Source organism: Aspergillus ibericus (genome assembly GCF_003184845.1).
Source record: "Aspergillus ibericus CBS 121593 unplaced genomic scaffold BO80scaffold_21, whole genome shotgun sequence".
NCBI lineage: Eukaryota > Fungi > Ascomycota > Eurotiomycetes > Eurotiales > Aspergillaceae > Aspergillus > Aspergillus ibericus.
The window spans coordinates 175,754-195,628 of record NW_020292119.1 but is presented as its reverse complement, the minus strand read 5'-3'; the positions used below and the strand labels follow the sequence as shown (position 1 = coordinate 195,628).

The 19,875-nt window shown below is 52.0% G+C and overlaps 7 protein-coding genes across 7 annotated transcripts; 4 read left to right on the top strand and 3 right to left on the bottom strand.

Annotated features, from left to right (window-relative positions):
* Positions 1–2,600: 2,600 nt before the first annotated feature.
* On the bottom strand, positions 2,601–4,130 carry BO80DRAFT_93986 (uncharacterized protein). The gene is made up of 2 exons (XM_025724938.1): positions 3,725–4,130; positions 2,601–3,664 (listed from the first exon to the last, which is right to left on the bottom strand). Exons 1-2 carry the CDS (start codon positions 3,848–3,850, stop codon positions 2,684–2,686), a joined length of 1,107 nt encoding a protein of 368 aa, XP_025574957.1. The 5' UTR covers positions 3,851–4,130; the 3' UTR covers positions 2,601–2,683.
* A 2,059-nt stretch (positions 4,131–6,189) lies between these two features.
* Positions 6,190–7,789, bottom strand: BO80DRAFT_93871 (ER lumen protein-retaining receptor). The gene is made up of 3 exons (XM_025724937.1): positions 7,561–7,789; positions 7,214–7,500; positions 6,190–7,150 (listed from the first exon to the last, which is right to left on the bottom strand). The coding sequence occupies exons 1-3, from the start codon at positions 7,658–7,660 to the stop codon at positions 6,533–6,535; spliced, it is 1,005 nt and encodes a 334-aa protein (XP_025574956.1). The 5' UTR covers positions 7,661–7,789; the 3' UTR covers positions 6,190–6,532.
* Positions 7,790–10,297: 2,508 nt separating this feature from the next.
* On the top strand, positions 10,298–11,223 carry BO80DRAFT_93763 (uncharacterized protein). The gene has a single exon (XM_025724935.1). The coding sequence runs from the start codon at positions 10,621–10,623 to the stop codon at positions 11,107–11,109; it is 489 nt and encodes a 162-aa protein (XP_025574955.1). The 5' UTR covers positions 10,298–10,620; the 3' UTR covers positions 11,110–11,223.
* A 1,694-nt stretch (positions 11,224–12,917) lies between these two features.
* On the top strand, positions 12,918–14,041 carry BO80DRAFT_93620 (SANT/Myb-like DNA-binding domain-containing protein). The gene is made up of 5 exons (XM_025724934.1): positions 12,918–13,379; positions 13,451–13,498; positions 13,557–13,589; positions 13,644–13,709; positions 13,781–14,041. The coding sequence occupies exons 1-5, from the start codon at positions 13,128–13,130 to the stop codon at positions 13,820–13,822; spliced, it is 441 nt and encodes a 146-aa protein (XP_025574954.1). The 5' UTR covers positions 12,918–13,127; the 3' UTR covers positions 13,823–14,041.
* BO80DRAFT_93834 (uncharacterized protein) lies at positions 13,740–14,337 on the top strand. Its single transcript, XM_025724936.1, has one exon. The coding sequence runs from the start codon at positions 13,966–13,968 to the stop codon at positions 14,281–14,283; it is 318 nt and encodes a 105-aa protein (XP_025574953.1). The 5' UTR covers positions 13,740–13,965; the 3' UTR covers positions 14,284–14,337.
* Positions 14,338–14,746: 409 nt separating this feature from the next.
* Positions 14,747–17,219, top strand: BO80DRAFT_425444 (purine-cytosine permease family protein). The gene is made up of 6 exons (XM_025719522.1): positions 14,747–15,576; positions 15,634–15,787; positions 15,840–15,912; positions 15,962–16,075; positions 16,131–16,836; positions 16,887–17,219. Exons 1-6 carry the CDS (start codon positions 15,118–15,120, stop codon positions 16,968–16,970), a joined length of 1,590 nt encoding a protein of 529 aa, XP_025574952.1. The 5' UTR covers positions 14,747–15,117; the 3' UTR covers positions 16,971–17,219.
* Positions 17,220–17,743: 524 nt separating this feature from the next.
* cox5b (cytochrome c oxidase subunit IV) lies at positions 17,744–19,451 on the bottom strand. Its single transcript, XM_025719521.1, has 6 exons — positions 19,306–19,451; positions 19,087–19,137; positions 18,725–18,883; positions 18,518–18,618; positions 18,369–18,459; positions 17,744–18,299 (listed from the first exon to the last, which is right to left on the bottom strand). Exons 1-6 carry the CDS (start codon positions 19,394–19,396, stop codon positions 18,211–18,213), a joined length of 582 nt encoding a protein of 193 aa, XP_025574951.1. The 5' UTR covers positions 19,397–19,451; the 3' UTR covers positions 17,744–18,210.
* Positions 19,452–19,875: the final 424 nt, after the last annotated feature.

Genomic DNA, 19,875 nt, shown 5'->3' with positions numbered 1-19,875 from the left:
GGTCATTTGGACTGGGGACTGGGAGGTCTCCCCCTACGGAGTACTTCACGAAGAACGGGTGCATGTTCAGCTCAGATTGACCATATCCTGCACAGGCAGGCCGGACTTCCGGTGCGTCCCATATTTGGCTCCTATACCCCTCTGTTAACGACATGGAGACACTTGACGGATCAACATCTGCAAATAGAGCCAAACAAACATCACAAACAAGGTAAACAGCCATTCATAGACGCATAGGATAAGGATGATCCAATCATGTAGTCCCTTAACTCGGTTCCAAACAGTGCAAACCAGTCAAAGTGGGCCCTGGCTTGCTGTCGAAGTATATCTCTTTCTATACTCCATCCAAAGTGGTGTCTTCCCACTCCTTCATTTTGAAAATCACTAAAATGGCATTCAATCGCATTGCTGTCTACGGTCAGCCCCATCGATCAAATCAAAAACCGAACCCTCGCCCTCTGCGAGCTGTCCCCAACCGGACATGATATCGTCGCGGCATTGACCGAGAAGTTTGGATCGCGGACACTCAGCGCCTCGGAAACCACACACTCCATCAATGACAGAGTCGAGACTGCCCTGTCCGCCGGACATCCGTTAGCGCTAGCATATTACTGTCGCAAGATATGGGGGACTGGGCAGCAGGTGGCCATGGTTGGGTCGGATGTGTGGGATCTTCCGCAGCATCCCAAAGCACTGCTTCGTGAATTGATTGCGGGCGGCCAGTTGGAAGCGTACCGTGGGATGCCTGTTCAAGTGGAGCAGCTTATTGCATCTCAGTTTGAATCGTGTAAATAGTTTCTTTATAGACTTATCGTATTGTTTGTTTTGGATATTTTCCAGACCAGTCCGTGATGCTTTGTTCGTGAGAACCACCATTCTTCCAAGCATCTAGGTCAACAACAATACGCCAAGGTAAAAGAACAACCCAAGTGATGTTTCAACGTCTGCACCCTGGTTCCTGCCCTGCAAAATCTGCACTGTTCCAACACATCCCCATCCCTCAACATACCCCCCGCAACGAAGATAGTCCGACTTGAAAATCTGGGATTGAGTCCCATGATACACCTCCCTACGTCATCCCATCAGAAAATGCCTTTGAAAAGTCATCTAGCCTTTTTTCCCCCCTCTGATGGAAAACACATTTGAATATCTCACCATCCTCCTATTCATCAACGATAAGGCATTAAAGATCGGGCATTGGGCGCGTATAGAAATGTCAAATGTCAAATGTCAAATGTCTCACTGAGTCAGTACCCTGACTATATAACTGCCAGATAAGTAAAGTACTTATCTACGTGAAAATGGATGGGATGCGGGGCTATGCATGTTTTACTTTGCTTTTTCTCTCTCTTTTCGTGATATACACTGCTGCAGTGGTATGTTTGTATGTAAGTGACAGTATGATACCTATCGCGGCAGCCACCAATTGATCAATCGATTAATCGACCTGTCAAGGAGCACTTAGTACCTCCCCCCCATCAACTGTCTGTACGGAGTACTTATAAAACTTCAACGAAGACTTTCTTTGTTGATCACTCGTCCTATACTATACTACAAGATGTACTAGATTTACTATACAACGACATATCCAAGCACATGTACTTTCCTCTAAGACTTGTGAGAGCCTTAGTTGCAGCTGTTTCATACCGCTCCCCAATTTGAACGACCATCCTATCGAATGTAAATGCGCTATCATCCAGGGTCTGTAAATCCCAACCGGCTAAATCCACCGACAGCGGAGAGAACATGAACATAGAACATGTACCACGTCCCGAACCGGGCAGCAGCACCAGCAGCAGGGGAAGTACGCTAACAGCGCAGTCACCCTTTCCGGGCGGCTATCTCTGGGGATGTGTTCTACGCCATGATCGCTTAGACGAAGTTGAGGCATTTCACAGGAATGAATCGAGTCATTGACTAGGCAGTCGGTGTAAAAGATACCATGGAGTCGGCTCGGCAATCCTTCGCTGAGTGCCGCGGGCAGGGAGGGAGGGAGGGAGGGAGGACATCCCTGCCGCTGCGGCTGAAAGGTGCATGTGCATGTGCATGGCATGGCATGGCATAGCATGAAATATCGTGACATATCATCATTCATCGCTTAACCCCCTAGCGCCAGGAGGGGGGACTCGGGCTAAACTTAGCAAAGCGTGGCTGTCGGTCCAGACTTTGGGTCTCAGACATCCGCTGTAAGTAAGCGTGGAGGATCAGGGTCGGCGGCTCTTTGATAGGGACCGAGATGGTCCAGCTGGCGTGTGGCTTGGGGCAGCTGGCGGTTAAGCAGGCTAGCGAGGCCTCTAGTCGGGCTGATCTTCAGCCGTTGAGATGGGTCGGAAAGTTTAATTGAGATCGCCTAGAAAGTCCGACGTCGGACGTTGTACGACGCTGCCTCCCTCGTTCTTTGTTCTCACCGCCAGCCCTGATTGGCGTGGTCGTCTCTCTCCAGGTCGTGCGCGAATCGCACCCTGGAGTCGATGATTTGCAATTCATGTTGCTCAAAAGGTCCAAAAACGATGTCATTCATATGCAATCGGTCACAGGGTATATCCAAGTAAACAAAGAAATCATCCCGACGTAAACAATCATCCTTGCGTGTAATTTCCCCCCCAAACCCCAAAGAAATCAAATAATGCGCTTCAACATCCCTCCCAAGCCAAGAAGCCCCCGGCCAAAAGTCCCAAAACACTTATGTTGTACTACCGCCGGCCATGCTGGGAGCCGCCTTCGACCACGACCGTTTTCGAGCCCGCGGACCTGCGCTACGGTCCCGCTTCTGCGAGTCGAGGTATCGCAATTGGGCTTCACATTGCTGGGGAGTGTACGGCCCCGCCCCAAACTCCTTCATCTGGAAATGCCCCGTTAGCCAAGCCGGAGGGCCACTTTCAAGGACAGAGAGACCACTCACCTTCTGTGCAATCACGTTGTACTTCTCATCCTCATAGTATTCCCGTGCTCTCATGAGCAATCGAATCTGGATGACTTGATCGTTAATTAGTTGACAATTTGCGACTGCTGTGGCGCACGTACTCACATCGTTTTCATCCCATCGCGCCAACCGCTCCTTTCGTCGCCGCAGCATGCGCATCTGCAGCCGCGCCTCCGACGCATCCTTATGGAACTTCTCCCGGAACATCTCCCGGATGACTTTCCAGGCTAGGTTCTGCTCCCGAAGTCGCTCCACAAAGGCGTCTTCCTCCTCCGCTTGTGGGTCCCTCCGTCCCCGGCCCGGGGCCCGAGGCCTCTGACTGTTTTCACCGGTTCCTTGTCGCCGCGCTTGCTCTAGGCGCTGCAACCCTTCGGGGTTGGGTAGAATTGTAACCGGAGCTTCCCGGGGCGTGATCGCCTGCTTGGGCCCGCGTCGGGCCCTCTTCGCCGGGGGTGGTTGGGGTGACAGGGTGGCTTCACTGAAATTAAATTCGGGTTCCTCGGAGGCATGTCCTAAACCTGCAGTAACCGTGCGGGGGAACGTGCTGGGAAAGGGTGCTGTAATGCCCAGTCCGTGTGACGGCACGGACTCGGGCACGCTGTAGTGAAATTCTTGCGAATGATGGCTGAGTACCGGACTTGGCCTGAAAGAGCTGTCGGGAAGGCTGATTGGAGTCAGGATGGCTCCAGTCGGAAAGGCGGCCGCGGTGGTATAAGGATGGCTGACACTAGCGTAAGGGGACTAGGAAGCCAGACGGTTAGCAGTGAGGTTGGCCACGTAACGATAGTTGCATCAACGTACAGTATCAATGCCGGTCCACTGAGGCGGCATACTGGCATAGTACTCGTCCATCCCGTCCCCAGGGTTGGGGCCGCCATGGCCAAACACCATTGGCCCCGAGTATCCTATGGGCGTCTGAGGATACATTGGAAGGCCGTTTGGGATGCCTTGAGTGAGATTGACGCAGGGGCTGTGGTTGTGGAATGAATGTAACGTGGATGAAACACGCAAACAGATGAACCGCCAGCAGTGGCAAAAGCAGGGGGGGTTATCAGATGATTAAGCGAAGCGAATGGATAAGTGAAATGATTGGAAGTTGCTTGAAGACAGTCAACAGAAAGCTAGAGTCCACACTGTCGTAAGCATCTGGTGGGAGACAACACGGGCTGGGAGAATATCCAAAAGAGAGAGGCGAAGTTGGGTGGACTGCGTGCGGTTCATATACCCGAGTAGAGATATCAAGGACAGGCGGGATGCCTCGCAAGGCAGGCCAGATGGGTGAAGCCTTTGTGACAACAGGCCTAGAGAACTCTAGCGAACATGGTAGGTACCGCCCACTTCACTGTGCCGCATAAATTGGATCGCAACCAGAGGTGAAGGCTTGACCATGAGCTGCATTTAAGCGCCCGCGGATTCCAGGCGAACGGCTCCATTTTCTAGAGGGGCAGGGAAGGAGAGAGTAATAATTTCTCATCTCTGGCCATGACATGAGAAGGGAGACAATCCAGCCCCCAAACCCTCGGGGCTCAGACTTTGCATTCCCAGGCCCACCACCATGGGTTACTCAGAGCAAGGCAGCACCTGCTGCGATCTTAGTCCCGATGCTCTGGATCTCCCAAGTGGGCACCCGTATAATGAATAATGTCCTGGCAAAGGAACGGAATCGATGCTTTGGCGGTCCGCCCGAATCCCATATCAAATGGCAATCCGCAGGTTAGCGCTGGAGCTGACAGTTCGAGCATCGCAGGAGACGATCTCTGCGGATTAGGATAAGACCGGGTCAAGGAAACTCAAAAAGCACTCAAATAGAAAAAAATCCAAGGGAAAAAAATCATGAAATTAATCAATAAATTCACAGGCCAAAAAGGCGTCAAAACTCTCCGAGGGAGAGATGAACGCATCGCCAGTTCCTAGCCGCTACGGCAGGTGGAGAGCGGGTGAGCGCGGCCACGAGTAGGCAACTTGACAAGCTACTAAACGCAGCCCCAACAACGGTAGGTCATCAGCCAGGATTCTCGTGCTTTGTTAGCGGACGCAACTAAATCCTGTTCGGAAAGCTGTGGAGGAACACGGTCACCAGCAAAACAGGCGCAGAACATCTAGCAAGCTCCATGGGGGCAGGGTTAGCACGGCAAAATAGGCCATTAAGCGCTTCTCCATCGCTGCGGCTGCAAATCCCGGTGGATCAGACGGACTGGTCTAGCCTAGGCTGGCGGGCTTGTCAGACTGACATGGGGATTGGAGACATGCTTCTGGCTATGCGATCGGACTAGTGTAATCGCCCTACGGAGTCAAGCTGACCACCAAGTCCGCCAGGCCCGAAATGAGCGGCGGTAATTGTGGATGGCCTCCATCCCGGCCCAGCCATGTGCGGGCTCCCCGATTCCCTAGGGACCAGAGGGATAAGGCCAGGCAGGCAGTCATCGGTCAGTGATCATGCTCATTATCCTGCCCGGTTGTTTGCATTCAGGCAAAGCCACGTGTCCCCCAGGAGAATGGTGAGTTACGCGCCAGAACGAGAGGGGCATGGCCTCAAGGCCTCCTGGGCCCCTCGACGAGTGCAAGTACTTCAGTCTTCAAGACTCCATCTCCAACCATTCTCCCAGCCGGAGGATTCCGCCATGGCATGGCGCATCAGGAATTGCCGGGGCCCTCGGGGAGGCCGTCCTTCTGGAAGTCAATTAATTCACTGGCGAGTGATTTTCGTGCTGGATTCCTCTTTGGCGTTCGGGAGGGATTTGGCCCTATGGAACGGCTTTCTGACCGGCGTATCATCAAGGCCCCCTCCTGTTGCCCGCGCACATCACCGCCATGTGGATGATCTTCATTCTTCGCTCCAGAAACTCCCGCCAGTCGAACGATCGGGGCGCCCGGGGCGCCCGCACGTGATGTCACTAGGTCCCGCGCCTGCCTCTCTAGGTTAGCGCATGCTACCTCGTTATTTCCTTAGGAAAAAGGCACCGCACTAGTCACTGATCTATTTTTGACTGGGCTTGGATCGCATCGCATCGCAGCACTCGGATGACGGCCTTTTGCCGGGTTTGCCGATTAAGGGCAAGGTTGTCGCCTAGGCTGTTTTTTGCCCTCAAAATGGCCCCTTTGTTCCTCCTCTCTGCCCTGGGCCCCCCCCCCTTCCACTTGTCCCCTCGGTTGTCCAAACAACCAGCGGTGGCTATGGGCAGGCGCAGCAATGGCTGATTGCAGTCTTGAAACAACGGGGTCCTTCTCACCTCTGTTTCACCTATAGCGCCTCGGATGGGGGGGATGATCTCATCTTGACCCTACCATGACATTCCCCTTCCCTCCCCATGTCTTGAATCTTGGAGAATCTAACTGTCAGCTTGATCGAACCGGGATTCCAATTGCCCTAGTCCTGACTCAGCATGGATCCTGCATTACTACATATTCCAAAAAAGTGATTTGAGATTGTGAGAATCAGATGACGTGAAAGAAATTTCATGCAGACAAAGCCGAGTAAAAAGTGGGAAAATAACGGGAACGGAGACAGGGGCCCTAGGGAAACAATTCCCCTAGTACATTGAACCGTGCAACCAGAAAGCCGGCAGATCTGCGGCAGGGTTTCTATATATGGCATTGAGCGCGGACAGTTCATTCGTGACTGCCCGTTACCCCAGCTGACTGCTTCGGGGGAACCCCTCTGTACTCCGAACTGTCATCTTCACCATCTTCCAAGAATCCTTCTAGACCGTCGTCATGGCCCGTTCCCGGGCCATCCCCCCGGTGATTTTCCAACGTATCGTCGGCGGAGACAGAAATTCCTCGCGCACCCCAGCGGTTGTTTCTCGGTCTATCTCCATCAGCCACCCCCTCGTCATCCACGTCTCCCTCATTCAGGTTTTGCTCCTCATCTGTACTCCTCCGCTGCCGGAAGTTCAGAACCTTGTTCACTAGCCAGCTGCTACGGAAGTCTTCCGAGTCAACAACACCTCCATTTCGGAGTTTCACGCGCTGGCGGGAGTAGTAAACCCAGGCGAAGTCAATGTAGAAAGCGGTTTGGATGACACCGTAGACATCTGCGATCACGTCCCAGTGGCCCTCGGACCCGAGTCCCCGTACAAGCCAATTGAGAATATAGAAGGCACGATACGAGCCCAACATAACCAGGTAGTACGAATCGATGACGGTCGGAACGGTGGTCTGGCGCAGGAGCAACAATTGAGGGAGGACACAAACGGATTCTAGGACGATAGAGAAAGCCCAGCAAGTCTATCGTACCATCACAGTCTCATTAGCGTGCCCGTCTAAGCCGACTGGAACAGACCAACTCACCTCTGTGAACCAGTGTCCGGGATAACCACGATAGAAAATGGCGATGGATATGGGGGACAAAACCAATGAAAGAGCGACGGATATTATGGCCAGTTTCCATGCCCGCTCCCTTTCCCGTGTTCGGGGATAAACCCTCATCATCAGATATATAACGTAAAACGATGATATGATATAGAAGAGCTTGAAAAACACAAGATAGAAGTGCGTCCATCCAGTCTTCGAAAACAGATCGAGATATCGTGTCACGAAAACCAGGGCATAGAGCATCTGCGTGAGTAGCGAGACTCCTGTATGTGACACAGCGACTTAGTATGCAAAACACCTCAACAGGGGATGCTACCACGCACCTTCTGCGCTCTTATTACGATGAATGGCCCATATCAAGACACACTTCGAAGAGATATGGGAGAGATCGGCCAGTAGCCGAAAGATGTTGAGATTCAGCATCTTGAGTCCTGTGTATGTCTGTATATATATGGACGGTTTGTCTTGTCACTTGTGCAGTGGAATCGCCCTGCAACCCACGCCTAGAATACCATCAAGATAGTCTAGCAAGTTTGTGAGAGATGGTCCTAGTCGGTGGACCGTGCTCCGTTAATCACCCAGAGACCCCGGTTGGGTAACGTAGGTTGTCGTTCAATGTAAGAACAAGTAAGGGTGCTGTGGACGCGAGAAGGGATGCCGAGAGAGGCTGAAAAGAGATGCAATGACAACAGTTGAGGTAGCAGTGACAACAGTTGAGGTAGCAGTGATGGGCGGTCTAATAGTCATGGACCTGCAATGGCCGCGTCGCCTTATCTGGTCTCAACCAAGGGAGCTCCTGCGCTCACCGTCACAGCGGGATCCACCTGCAGCTGGGGTGGTCCCGTGCCGCGTGTTGGTCACGTGATTTGTGCGACTGCTATTTTGGGCGACGTCAAGACGCTTCTGCAGTGTTGCTTAGGGAGTACTCCGTACGGAGTAGAGACACGCCAGTGCTATGGGCTCTCGAAGAAAGGTGTTGAGGATCAACTAATCAGTCTGTAGCTTGCGATGGAAGAGCGCGGGGACGGTCTCCTCTCCATGGCCGTGCTATTGTAACCCACGGTTGGCAATCGACGCCATATCTATCACAAGAGGGTTAAGAGAATATACCTTGAGCTCCTTAGCTGAGCCCTCAAAACCTGCCATCGACGTGAAAGTCATTTTGGGCGACTTTTCGTGAATACTTTTAAGTAGGAAGGGAAATGTTCCTTCCGCCGATGCGATGCGATCTTCACCGCTGCTGACGATCTCTGGAATTTAGCCCATGGCGATCTATGAAAAGACGGTCATGTTGGTCGTAACAGCGATCGTGCCTGCCCAAGTGCACTAGATATAAGGCCGTCCACTAGATCTCCTGTAAGTCCTTGAACACAGTCATCTTCTTCCGATGAAATGTCAGACAAATGCTCCTCATTCCTGGAGCTTTTGCTCTGGTAGCGCACCATGATGCTGTCTCCGACGGGGCAGCTGCTCAAAGTCACATCTTCCGAGCGTGGGATACAAAAGCGGGGTAAAAGTGCCACCGTGTGTGGAAGACGACGCCGCATTTATCGCTGCAGCAGTCTTCTCGGTCACAGAACCAGGTGGAGACGCGGTGCTAATTGCACACTCGTATAGGGGTATCCCGGCAATACAGAAAACCAAAGGCTTGGGGAAGGCTGAGAGGCGGGCTCAGCGAATGAAAGGCGAGATTGTACGGCTGGCGTGTATGAGCTTCCTCGTATTGTCCTTGGGAGCGTCAAATGCGAGCGCTTTAGTGGCTTCTGATGCCCAAGCAAAGGGGGCAGACAGCGGAGTTGAAAGTTGATGTTTGTTTGCCTTTTATGTTGTCTTCGCCCGACTTCAACAATGCCAACTCATATGGGGCCAGGACGACGGTTGGCTACATCACTCGGACATAGCTTATCTGCTGCCTTTGGTTTCTCAGACATGTCAAGTGAAAACAGTGATATTTTGGCAAGGAAACTCACGCGCCACTCTGCTTCTGCATACAGGTGAGTTGACCCATGTCGGGTGTAAGGATATCCCTGTATCGTCGCTTGTGAGTGTCGACGACTTGGGTATTCCAGCCACATTACAGAGAGCGTCAGTGGCCATGGTTGAGAGTGTGAATGATAAAATCTTGATGTGACAAGGACTAAAGCTGGCCATTAGCCTCCCAGCAGCAAGCCAAAGCTGATGACTGATCGGGTATTGAATGTTGTTGCCAAGGTGCAGTTCAAGCAGTCAAGCGAGACTGTCGTTTAGAGCATTAACTCTAATCGCTTTCTCTTATGAGGATAGCAAAAGAGGCTTAGTGTTACTAGCAGGGCTTTATATAAATCCGAGGCAACATCTGAGATGGATTGGCCATCTCATGCCAAGGTTCTGTTAGTGGACAATTAACTTCCGTTGGAGAACTAATCAAGACGGAAGCACCAGCGGAAGCTATTGATAGATATACATGGGCCTGCTCCAGAGATCTAATGTTTCTTTGACCCACTCCTTGTGCGGCTAGTGAAGGAGTAACCCTTTTCTAGAAAAGTCTATTCCCAAGCCCTAGATGCACTAGAAGTACCTTGGCGGGTTTTGGAATCTCAAGTGCGAAGCCATTGAAGACGATTGTTGGATTTACGCTGTAAGTGGTCGTATAAAGTTGGCCAAGAAAGGAAGGAAGATCATCCATACTGGGCATTGCTCAAAGAGTGCTACCTCTACTCATCACGAGCAAATGAGGCAGATTCATTCCGTAATGATGCTTGGTTGGAAACAATCCTGTACTCACTTGCACAATGACAACTATATTGCTGGGGCTTCACCACGTGTACATCAACGTCATTAGCGGAATACGTCCTGCATCTTGACTACAACCAATCACATGCTGAGGGCATTGAACTTTTTGCCTACCTTCTGTTACAGACGCCTTTTGAGTATGCTATCAAATCAAGGACATCGACAGATGCTTACCCTGTCACCCGGGACACTCCTAGCCCGAAGAGGAAGTCCATCGACATTCAGCCTGCAAGCCAAAGGATGGCGAAGATGGCGAACAGGACAGCAAGCTATGTCATCGGAATGATGGGCGCGCCGAGAGGACCGTGCTCGAAACGGACTTACATGGTTCCATACAACGGTTCACGGGCCTACCTAGAACCTTCTAAACTGGCCTAGGAGGGTGCAGATATGGTGCTGGAGAGGTGCGAGATGAACGAGTGAGGCTGTTTTTGGTGGAAAGCAGCCGACCTGGCCATGGCCGCGAGCGCTCGATTTGAAGAGCAGCCGATCTTGCATCATGGATCCGGCAAGCCCTGCACCGATCATACGGAGCGGGTATCGACTAGAGCAACGGCAGATGGGGAGGGGAAAAGTAGCGGTCTTTTACCCCGCTCCCATTGTTTCCCGTCATGCCATCTCATTGGGAGGAAAAGAGAACCTGGCACCCACGTAAACAGCAGAGATCCGGACCCATGGACCCTCGAGGTTTGCTTTTTACTTCACCTCTGGACTGCCAAGGGTTGAGATTACAGATGGTGATTTTCGTTTCATGTTGTAAGCTGCCTCACGGTCATCGGGATGGCCAGGCCCCTCACTGGCCTCGCCAACCTGCTTGGCTTTACTCGACACTGCAGCATCACCGGGTTGGCCTGGCAAAGTCGCCCGGACACGGCGAGTTCTATGGTCAGATTGCCGCCACCATCATCATCGCCCTTTCTTTCGTTCGCGTAACAGGCATTCTCGCCTGGATCAAGTGGCGGATGGTGTGCGCGGGAGCAGCTGGCTTTTGGGATGGAGGCCTAATGACTGTGAACAATCACCGTCGAGTCATCGGTCGGGAGAAAATGAAAAATAAGAAAAGCGTGTCGGGGGGGGAAAGGGTGGGAATACAAGGATAGGGGTGGTGAATATCCATTCCATCTGGCCTCGTCGGGCATCTGTGGTGATTGTTCCTTCCGAAGTCAGTGGAAATCCGGGTGTGGGGTGTATCTATCGCATTGACCCAGCATATGGGGAGGGGGGGCAAGAGGGGGAGATGAATCGAGATAATCGGCGCCAGGACTCAAAGCGATCCCACCGGGCCGTCCTTTCATAATTCAGAAATTGTTTTTAGGAAAAGGACGGGGCTATCGTGGATGGTGTGCAGAACCCGTCTCCAGTAGTTCCGGTGCAAAGGACGAGTCATGATGATTCCTCGTCGTTGCTGCTGAGGAGGAAAAAGCAAACACGCCTCGGAAGACGCGGGATTGGTGACGGTGCAATCTGTTTAGCCTTGGGGTGGATTCGAATTGCATTCGCTCCCCTCCGCAGTAGTCACGGTCTGTCTGTCCGTCTGCCAATTTCCGGCCGGCGCTCGACCTTCCCATCCGCTGCCTTCTTTCTTTCTCTTGTTCCTCTCTTTCCTTCTCGCGCTGGTAAATTTACTTCTTCCTTTCCTTCCCTTAGTCCTGTGTACTGTCAACCGAGCCACCGCTTCCCCCGCCGTTCCATTCCCATTTGTTCTTCCCGGAACTGGTAACTGTAAAGAAGGAAGCCCTGGAAGTACAGTCCCAGGCTCTTACTACCACCACCATCACTGTTCCGACTGATTCCCGAACGACCGAACTCAAGTCGACTGCTGACTTACCGTGAACTTACCGGATTGAATTTGCCCTACCAGTCGACCTGATCTACTTCTTACTGACTGACTTGACTGACTACTGCTACTACTTACTACTCACTACTTACTACTACTGCTACTGCTACTACTCCTGCTACTACAACACCGTCCCCTGCCTATCAGGAAAAAACCCGAGAATCGATTTCGAACCATGAACTTTGACCAGTAAGCCTCTCTTTACACTCTCTGTCAGTCTCCATCTCCACTTGTCCTGACCAGAACGTCTTATCATCGCAACTCCAGTACTCCTCCGTACTATTTCCAGCCTCTGTATCCTAAGATGCTAGAAAGGTCTTCTTGTGACTGTGCCTAAACCTGTTTATACTTACTATCCTCTTTGGTCCCTTTGGTTCCCCTCCCCTCCCCTCATTCCCTTCCCCCCCACTCCCTTTCCCTTCCCTTTCCCCTCCCCATCGCCTCCTCTTGCCTCCTCCGCCGCCGCCTCCTCCTTCTCCTTCTCCTCACCTTCCGACGAGAATTCCTCCCAATCCCTTCCTCATCCACTGGGGTTTCTCGCTACAAACAACCTTTATATATGCATGTAACAATTCTTCCGACCTTTTCCTTCTTTCCTGTTGTCTACCTCCCTGCCTGCGGCGCTACTGCCACGCCGTATGATGCGCCGGTGTCATCGTCACCTTGGTGTAACCCAGCGCTCGCTTCCCTGAACCTGACAGGCCAATCTACACGGAGCGTTCCTTGAGTAGCAGATTTGCTAATCTCATAAGCATGTGTATCTACAGATGAATCGACGGAGCGTGATTGGGAAAACTGCGTATCGTCAACCATGTCGTAAGTCCCTCCTCGTCCTCCCCAGCCTGGAGGAAAGCTGGTCTCTGGGACTGCGCAGCGTCGGCGGCAGTTGTCCTTCCATATATACCTGTCAGAGATCATGTGCTTTGCCGGGATTTTCTATTTTAATTTCCCTAGCCTTGACCTTGTATCTGTTTCCTTTCCGATCAGTTCCCGTCTGTACTTGACTTTGCGATTGGCAAAGTGACTGGCTCGTTCTATTATTATTTGCGATTATCGTTTCTGGCCTTGCATTCACTTTGACCTTATCCCACCCCCCTTCCTTTTTCCTCGTGTGTTGGTTGCGTCTCTAACCCCGGCGCCTTTCGCCTGTCCCTCTACTACAGGTCCCCTCCAACATCTAAGCGAATCAAGACCTCCGTCTCTGCCAACGCACCATCACACCTGTTAGCCCAGCAACAAGTGAATCCATTTTCCAGAGTGCCTTCTTTCGAGGGCATTCCTATGCCCCAACCCCAGATTCCTCCCCAGAATCCGCGCAAACGCCGTGCTTCTCCCCCGGCAGGCTCGACGCCGACCATGGCGGCGCCAGGCGCGACAACCGCCACCGGAGACACCGCGCACGAGCAAGGGTCGGGGGTAGCGGAGCCTGCACCCAAGAAGAAGGGAAGGACCAACACTCCCTGGACTGCCGAAGAAGAGCAGAGGCTGAAGACGATGCGCGATGCGGGTCGCAGCTGGAGCGAAATTGCCAAGGTTCATCAAACGCTCCGTCTCAGGACCCTGCGGTGTCGAGTGCGCTGACTTGAGTATCCTGGGTGTTACAGACATTTACTACTCGGACCGAGGGCAGTGTCAAGAAACATTGGTATAAGGTGAGTAGATACTGGTGGCGATTCCTCGTGAATAGACAGATACTGACGCCACACATAGGACATGCACTATGCCGAATTTGCGGAAGATGAGGTAACGACTTTCAGCGTCTGGCTCTATTTGTGTAGCGATACTAAGCCGATGTAGTCCATAGCGCTTCGGGAAGCAATCAAGGAATATGAGGCGAATAAATGGAAGGTGATTGGGCAGAAGGTTGGGAAGCCAGCCAAGGTAAGTTCTCTGGGGTCTGTAGATGTCTGGGCTGCTGACGTGTAGAAAACCAGGCGTGCGAACAGTATGCGAAAGAACATTTCAAGGATCTCTAGATTTCCTACGAAGTATTGACGACGTGATGACCAATGCATCGTCTTCCACACATTCACGAATCGACGACGGGCATGAGTTATGGATTTACATTGCTTTAAGCTTTGGTTTTCACGGCAATGTGTGATGTTAGCCACAATTTGCAATGTATCGGGCGAAGGGTTATCGGAGTTGGCTTGCGTCTTTCATATGTAATCCCTTTTGCTCTCCTTGTGTTGCCCGCATCTCTTGCCTTCTTTTCAATCCTCTGTCCTTGTTCGTTTCACTTGCGCCTGCCATGGTTGATATCTCTCCTTGTTCCTCGTCTTCCTATATTCTTGGTGAATACCAATCTCTTACGCGTAAGTCTCTGGCGGTTCTTGACAGCAGCGCTGCGCCGCGGTGGCGGCCACCCTGCGCATTCAACGATTTGCTGGAGCTTGCTGTAAGGTTTCCGTTCTTCTATAGACAGGAGGGAGTTTAGTAGAACCTGTGCTCTCGGTGTCCCAGCGTTGAGTGGCCATCAATACGATGATGCATTGCTGATGTTGGCTTGAATGCCGGTAGATGTAGATGGTCGCATTAAGCGTACGGAGTAGTAGATAGATATCTACAATAGTGGGCAGCAGCCGAAGTCGGGAAGGCGCGCGGAGAGGGGAGTCCGACTGTCCGCCCGCGGGGACCGAATTTCCCCCGCGGCCGATTACAATTTTATTGACTCCAGTGGAATCTTCTCCCCCGCTCCACTTCTTCGCTCTCAGCCATCAGTGTCAGGTCACGGACAAGCACGCTGTGATACGGCAATTGGGTTCTACCATCTGCGTTGTATCAGACAAACCTGGTAATTCCTTGCGAGCAGACAATCGCCACAATCTCTGAACCAGGCAAATTGACTGACGTGCGACTGGCGTTTGTTCCACTAGGTCAAGGTCTAATCGCCACAACGGATTCGTTGCAATCGGAACACAACGTTTTCCCTTCCAGTACAGCTCTCCCGTCTTCTCACAGAAACCTTATGCAAGGGACGGCTATCATGAAGACGAGTAGCGTGGTTTTGTCTGTCGATCAAGGTATCTAGGTAGCCTGCCTGCATGAAGACCGGTGTTCAACAACTGTACGTCACACACACTATCGGGGACTTCTCGCCCTCTTGTTTGCCGGTGGCGCTTGTCCCCCAGATACTGTGGTGACTACCGTTGTCGTTCTGAGATTATACGGTTGAACTTGATCTGGATAATTCCAGCGAAAGGACTCATGCGCGCTTTCTTTTCTTTGTACCTCCCGCTTCTCCGGACGTATACTGACAGACTGTATTAGGATGTCTTCGCCGCAATCAGTCCCCGCCCTAGGGCAGTCTTCTGAAAAGGAGATCTCCAGGATTCGTTCCAGAGAAGACCCCTCTTTCTTCCCCGGAAATGGCGAAGAAAAGAATGTCAGGTCGCCGAGTGGGCCGTTTGTCTCGTCGCGGATGGCTGCATATCTTAGGCGATTCGAAGCGCAGCTCGTGGAGTACAACCTAGAGGCCCGTGGTATAGAGCGGGTGGGGGAGCATGAACGGATGTCCAAGTTGACTTGGGTTTCCTACTTGCAGGCTTTCTTGCTTTGGGTCTCGATCAACTTGGCGGCCAACAACATCACCCTGGGTATGCTAGGACCTGCTACCTACGGACTTAGTTTTATTGACTCAGCACTTTGCGGGGTATTCGGAGCTCTAGTAGGTGCTGTGGTTTCCTCGTGGATGGCCACATGGGGACCCCTATCCGGTATTCGGACCATGGTAAGCCATCACAATGCGACTCCGGTGGAAATAGGGCCAGGTGTTAACACAATTTAGGCATTTGGACGCTACTCAATGGGTTGGTGGCCGAGTAAGCTCATCGTCATTTTGAATCTGATCCAAATGTTGGGATATGGCTTGATCGACTGTGTTGTCGGCGGACAGCTCTTGTCCGCTGTTTCACCACATGGACACATGTCTGTCGCTGTGGGTAAGTTGAGAGATGATGGAGCTGATATATGGTGGTTACTGATGTAGACAAGGTATCGTGATTATCGCCATCATTAGTTGGGTCATCGCCACGTTCGGTATTCAGATCTTCCATTACTATGAACGGTATGTGTCACTGACTTGGTCTTATGGTTTCTGGTACTGACGAGATTAGCTTTGCTTTCCTCCCTCAGCTTATTGTCTTTTGCATACTATTCGGAATGTCGGGAACGAAATATGATCTGTCTACGCCATCTACAGGTGATGCTCGCACAGTAGCTGGGAACCGGTAGGTCTGACTTTAGCCACTAGATAATCCATGCTGATGTGTAATCCGCTCGCAGCCTGTCCTTCTTCTCCATCTGTCTCAGTGCCGCGATTACATATGCGCCGCTGGCAGCAGACTTCTTTGTCTACTATCCTCAAAACACTTCGAAGAGGGCGCTGTTCTTCCTCTCCTTGGGTGGCCTGATGACCTCTTTTACCATGGCATTCGTATGCGGTATCGGACTCGCATCGGGCATGACCACCGACCCAGCATACAGTCAAGCATATTCCAACGGCGCCGGGGCACTCATCGTCGAAGGGTTCAGTCCGCTCAACGGATTCGGCAAGTTCTGTGCTGTCGTCGTCGCACTTGGTCTCATCGCAAACACCATCCCACCCACCTATTCCGCTGGCGTGGATTTCCAGATCCTCGGACGATACGCAGAAAAGGTGCCTCGAGCGATCTGGAATGCCATTGGGGTTATCATTTACACCGTGTGTGCCTTGGTGGGTCGGAGCAACCTCTCCGACATCTTCACCAACTTCCTTGCGCTCATGGGCTACTGGGTCGCGATCTGGATGGCGATCATTCTGGAAGATCGATTCATCTTCCGCTCCCGCAGTGGCTACAACTGGAACGCTTGGAATGACCCGTCCAAACTGCCCATAGGCATTGCCGCTTTCCTTGCCTTCTTGATCGGCTGGGCTGGAGCGATTTTGTGCATGGCGCAAGTGTGGTATATCGGACCTCTTGCACGATTGGTTGGTGCATATGGTGCAGATGTAAGTGAAGTATGATTTCACCCGGATTGCTTTCAACTGACCTCGACTAGATGGGCAATTACGTCGGCTTTTCATGGACGTGTCTGGTCTATCCGCCTCTTCGATACCTCGAGCTCCGTTTTCTCGGACGGTAAGGAGATGCCAGTCACATGCACCTTGTTGCGACCTATCGGAGTGAACTTTTGGTGCTCTCATCGAGTACTTAGTTTTATCCACCGAAGAACAAAGGAACTCTCCCCTCACTGCGGAGTAGTCTTGTAAAGTGTACACTTAGATTAGATGCACATACGCTGGCCGGACATACTACATATTCATCCTCTTGCCCCCAGCACATGTACAAATAGAACGCAAGAAAGAATACATCTTTACAAATACACCCATCATCGAGTACGTCCACTGTATACTAGCATCAACGCACTCCTCAATAATCACTCACTCACTCAAAATCCTAGCTAATTCCATTCAGTAATCACCACCCGCATCCCCTCCTCCCTTCGTCCTTCCCCAAATCCCAACCCAAAACAAACTAAGCCAGCTCCTTCCTTTCCTGGCTACTTACTATCTACTTACTACTAGAAGCTAGTGGTAAATACTTATCTATCGACCCAACCACGTGATCCCAATCCATCATCCCATCCAGTCAAATCCTTCCGCTTACTACTAGTTACTGGGCTATGTACTCCGTACATCCGCTGTTCCGGGGATCATGCCACCCACTACACTACTGAATCCCTCATGGCTCATACAACGCATCGCATCAGCTCACTTTGTTGTCAAGCCACAATAGGAATAGTAATTTAATGAGAGTATTATGGGTACTTAATTTTATTTTTTTTTGGCTTGGTTGTGTATTAGGGATGATGATACCGAATAGGAAGGAGGGATTAAATCGTAGGTAGGATATTTGCAGTAGGAATTGGGTTGTGTGGGTTTTATTTAAGATGACTGTATACTAAATGCAAGATGAGGAATGAGGGAGGAATTAAAAGGTATAAGAATGTGAGGGAGAGAAAGAGATTAGTAATGGGGGGAAGAAACTGGTGATATCATCGTCTAGAGCATAATGATGAATAAGAGGGAAGAAGCAGATACAACGGAACTGGTTTCATGAACGATACAAACTAGCAGCTTATCCTGATGAAGGAAAAATGTCATCTCTTGTACAGAACTCCTCTTTCTCCTCCCCTCTCTCTCTCGCACACACTCCCCGTCTCTCTGACTTGACTCCTGCCCGCATGTACACATACAGATATGAGGTCGGATTGTCTTCTATTTCGCTTCACTTCACTGGGTGTCTTTGCTCCGGATCAAAGTAGCAACTAAAAGGGAAAAGGAAAGAACAATCGCTCCATTTATTGTAGTAGTAAATTATATTTACCGGTACCAGTACTCAGGCTTGACGAAGTCGGCGAAGGTCTTGGGCTCCTCGTGAGGGGGGTGGCCGTGCTCGTGGCCGTGGTCGTCTAGATGCAGCGGTTAGTAGACCGAGCAAACGTGTACGGAAGTGGACGGAAATGAGAGGAAGCACTCACGGGCGTGGGGGTCCTCCAAGGGGCCAACGTAGTTGAGCTTGACAACGTTGCCGCACTCGCCGCAGCGCTCGATGGGGCGGTCACGGGAGACCTGTATGGTGGCTGGTTAGGATCATGCTATCGCCTCAATCACACGGGATATCGCTTACGGTCAGCCAGACGACCTGGTGAGAGTCGGCGGGGTAACCAGTGCAACCAGCGTACTGCTCGTCACCAGCACCGGGGACAATGATGGGGTTCTCGAGGGTTCCTGCGAATCTGGGGTCAGCTTTGTCCGGGGAAGATCGACACTGGAGTCATCTCTTATCGCAGAAGCTCAAGAAGTAACCGAGAGGAATGGAAAGAGCACAACGTACCCTTGCGAGAGGCATCGAGGGGTCTCATGTCGAAGATGTCAATGCCCTGCATCTTTCCGACCAGTTCGAGACGCTCGAGACCGGTGGCGTGCTCGATATCGACGGGGACGGTACCGGCCTTAGCACCCGGGGGGATGAGGTCGTCTTCGGTCTTGATCTCTATTCAGGAAGAAAGCGCACAATCAGTATGATGTAAATCGGGTCGAGGCCGTGTCATGCCCGCTGTCAGATGTCCCAGCGCCAAAGCCCCACAGCAGATCCTCAATTGCATTATCCATTCGCGCTACCAGCGACAACTGCATCCTGCTAGAGGATCCGTAGGGACAATGGACGCTCGCGGAAGGATGGGTGAGGCCACCAACCTTCGAAGGGAAGGATCTTGCCCTCCTGCTTCACCTCATACTTCTTGTTGACTGTACAAGTGGCAATGGCATGTTAGCTCGCAAATCCAGGACCAATGTCCACATTCCCGTGCAATTGACCCACGTCGAGGCCATGGGGAGGGGCGCGGAAGGAAGAGGACGGCTGCCACTACTGGGTGCAGAAGAGGCGGTCTTGAATTGACGATGAGGGTCACGTACAGCGGCTGACGGAGGAGGAAAAGGGGCGAGCAGCAATGGCCCGGGCAGGGGTGCGCCGGGCGAGGGCGAAGGCTGTGCGTTGGAGGAACATTGTCCTGGTGGGTTGATGCAATGACGGCAGACAAGGCGAGGACGTTGGAGATGAGGGAGTTTGGAGGTTGAGGTGAGTTTGAAGCCGCTTCGGCCCGTGGTCGACCCCCCTTAGTCAGCGCTGTGGGTTGATTGGTTGCGGAGCTTGTCCGGCTGCCTGCAGTAACCAGGTCCGCAGATTGCTCGATCGGGCACCCGGCTTAGGGCTCAGGGCTCGCCAGGCTGCGCGAGAAGTCTTCCCCGGCCACCGTAGACATGCATGGCCCCGTCCGACCGAGCGATGGCCGCGTTCAGGCCGGGATGGATGGATGGAGGCCGCTACACGAGCCGGTGCTCTAGCGGACGCTAGTGTCAGTTCACCGCGAACGAACAGATGCCGGTGCATCTCCCTCCCCCCGGGGCTAAATGAATTATCATACACCACTAATTACCTTACATCGACCGTCCGTTATAGAAAGCAAAATTATGGTGATCAGCATC

What these genes read in the sequence shown, in the direction of transcription:
- BO80DRAFT_93986 (XM_025724938.1), bottom strand. Translation starts at nt 3,850, where the DNA reads ATGTATCCTCAGACGCCCATAGGATACTCGGGGCCAATGGTGTTTGGC. An exon ending in AGTGGACCGGCATTGATACT is followed by an intron (nt 3,665 to 3,724) that starts GTACGTTGATGC and finishes CTGGCTTCCTAG; the next exon opens with TCCCCTTACGCTAGTGTCAG.
- BO80DRAFT_93871 (XM_025724937.1), bottom strand. Translation starts at nt 7,660, where the DNA reads ATGCTGAATCTCAACATCTTTCGGCTACTGGCCGATCTCTCCCATATC. An exon ending in TCGTAATAAGAGCGCAGAAG is followed by an intron (nt 7,501 to 7,560) that starts GTGCGTGGTAGC and finishes TGTCACATACAG; the next exon opens with GAGTCTCGCTACTCACGCAG. An exon ending in CCGGACACTGGTTCACAGAG is followed by an intron (nt 7,151 to 7,213) that starts GTGAGTTGGTCT and finishes ATGGTACGATAG; the next exon opens with ACTTGCTGGGCTTTCTCTAT.
- BO80DRAFT_93763 (XM_025724935.1), top strand. Translation starts at nt 10,621, where the DNA reads ATGCCATCTCATTGGGAGGAAAAGAGAACCTGGCACCCACGTAAACAG.
- BO80DRAFT_93620 (XM_025724934.1), top strand. Translation starts at nt 13,128, where the DNA reads ATGCCCCAACCCCAGATTCCTCCCCAGAATCCGCGCAAACGCCGTGCT. An exon ending in TCAAGAAACATTGGTATAAG is followed by an intron (nt 13,499 to 13,556) that starts GTGAGTAGATAC and finishes CGCCACACATAG; the next exon opens with GACATGCACTATGCCGAATT. An exon ending in CCGAATTTGCGGAAGATGAG is followed by an intron (nt 13,590 to 13,643) that starts GTAACGACTTTC and finishes AAGCCGATGTAG; the next exon opens with TCCATAGCGCTTCGGGAAGC.
- BO80DRAFT_93834 (XM_025724936.1), top strand. Translation starts at nt 13,966, where the DNA reads ATGTATCGGGCGAAGGGTTATCGGAGTTGGCTTGCGTCTTTCATATGT.
- BO80DRAFT_425444 (XM_025719522.1), top strand. Translation starts at nt 15,118, where the DNA reads ATGTCTTCGCCGCAATCAGTCCCCGCCCTAGGGCAGTCTTCTGAAAAG. An exon ending in CGCACAGTAGCTGGGAACCG is followed by an intron (nt 16,076 to 16,130) that starts GTAGGTCTGACT and finishes ATCCGCTCGCAG; the next exon opens with CCTGTCCTTCTTCTCCATCT. An exon ending in TTGGTGCATATGGTGCAGAT is followed by an intron (nt 16,837 to 16,886) that starts GTAAGTGAAGTA and finishes GACCTCGACTAG; the next exon opens with ATGGGCAATTACGTCGGCTT.
- cox5b (XM_025719521.1), bottom strand. Translation starts at nt 19,396, where the DNA reads ATGTTCCTCCAACGCACAGCCTTCGCCCTCGCCCGGCGCACCCCTGCC. An exon ending in CAAGATCCTTCCCTTCGAAG is followed by an intron (nt 18,884 to 19,086) that starts GTTGGTGGCCTC and finishes CTTCCTGAATAG; the next exon opens with AGATCAAGACCGAAGACGAC. An exon ending in ACCAGGTCGTCTGGCTGACC is followed by an intron (nt 18,460 to 18,517) that starts GTAAGCGATATC and finishes GCCACCATACAG; the next exon opens with GTCTCCCGTGACCGCCCCAT.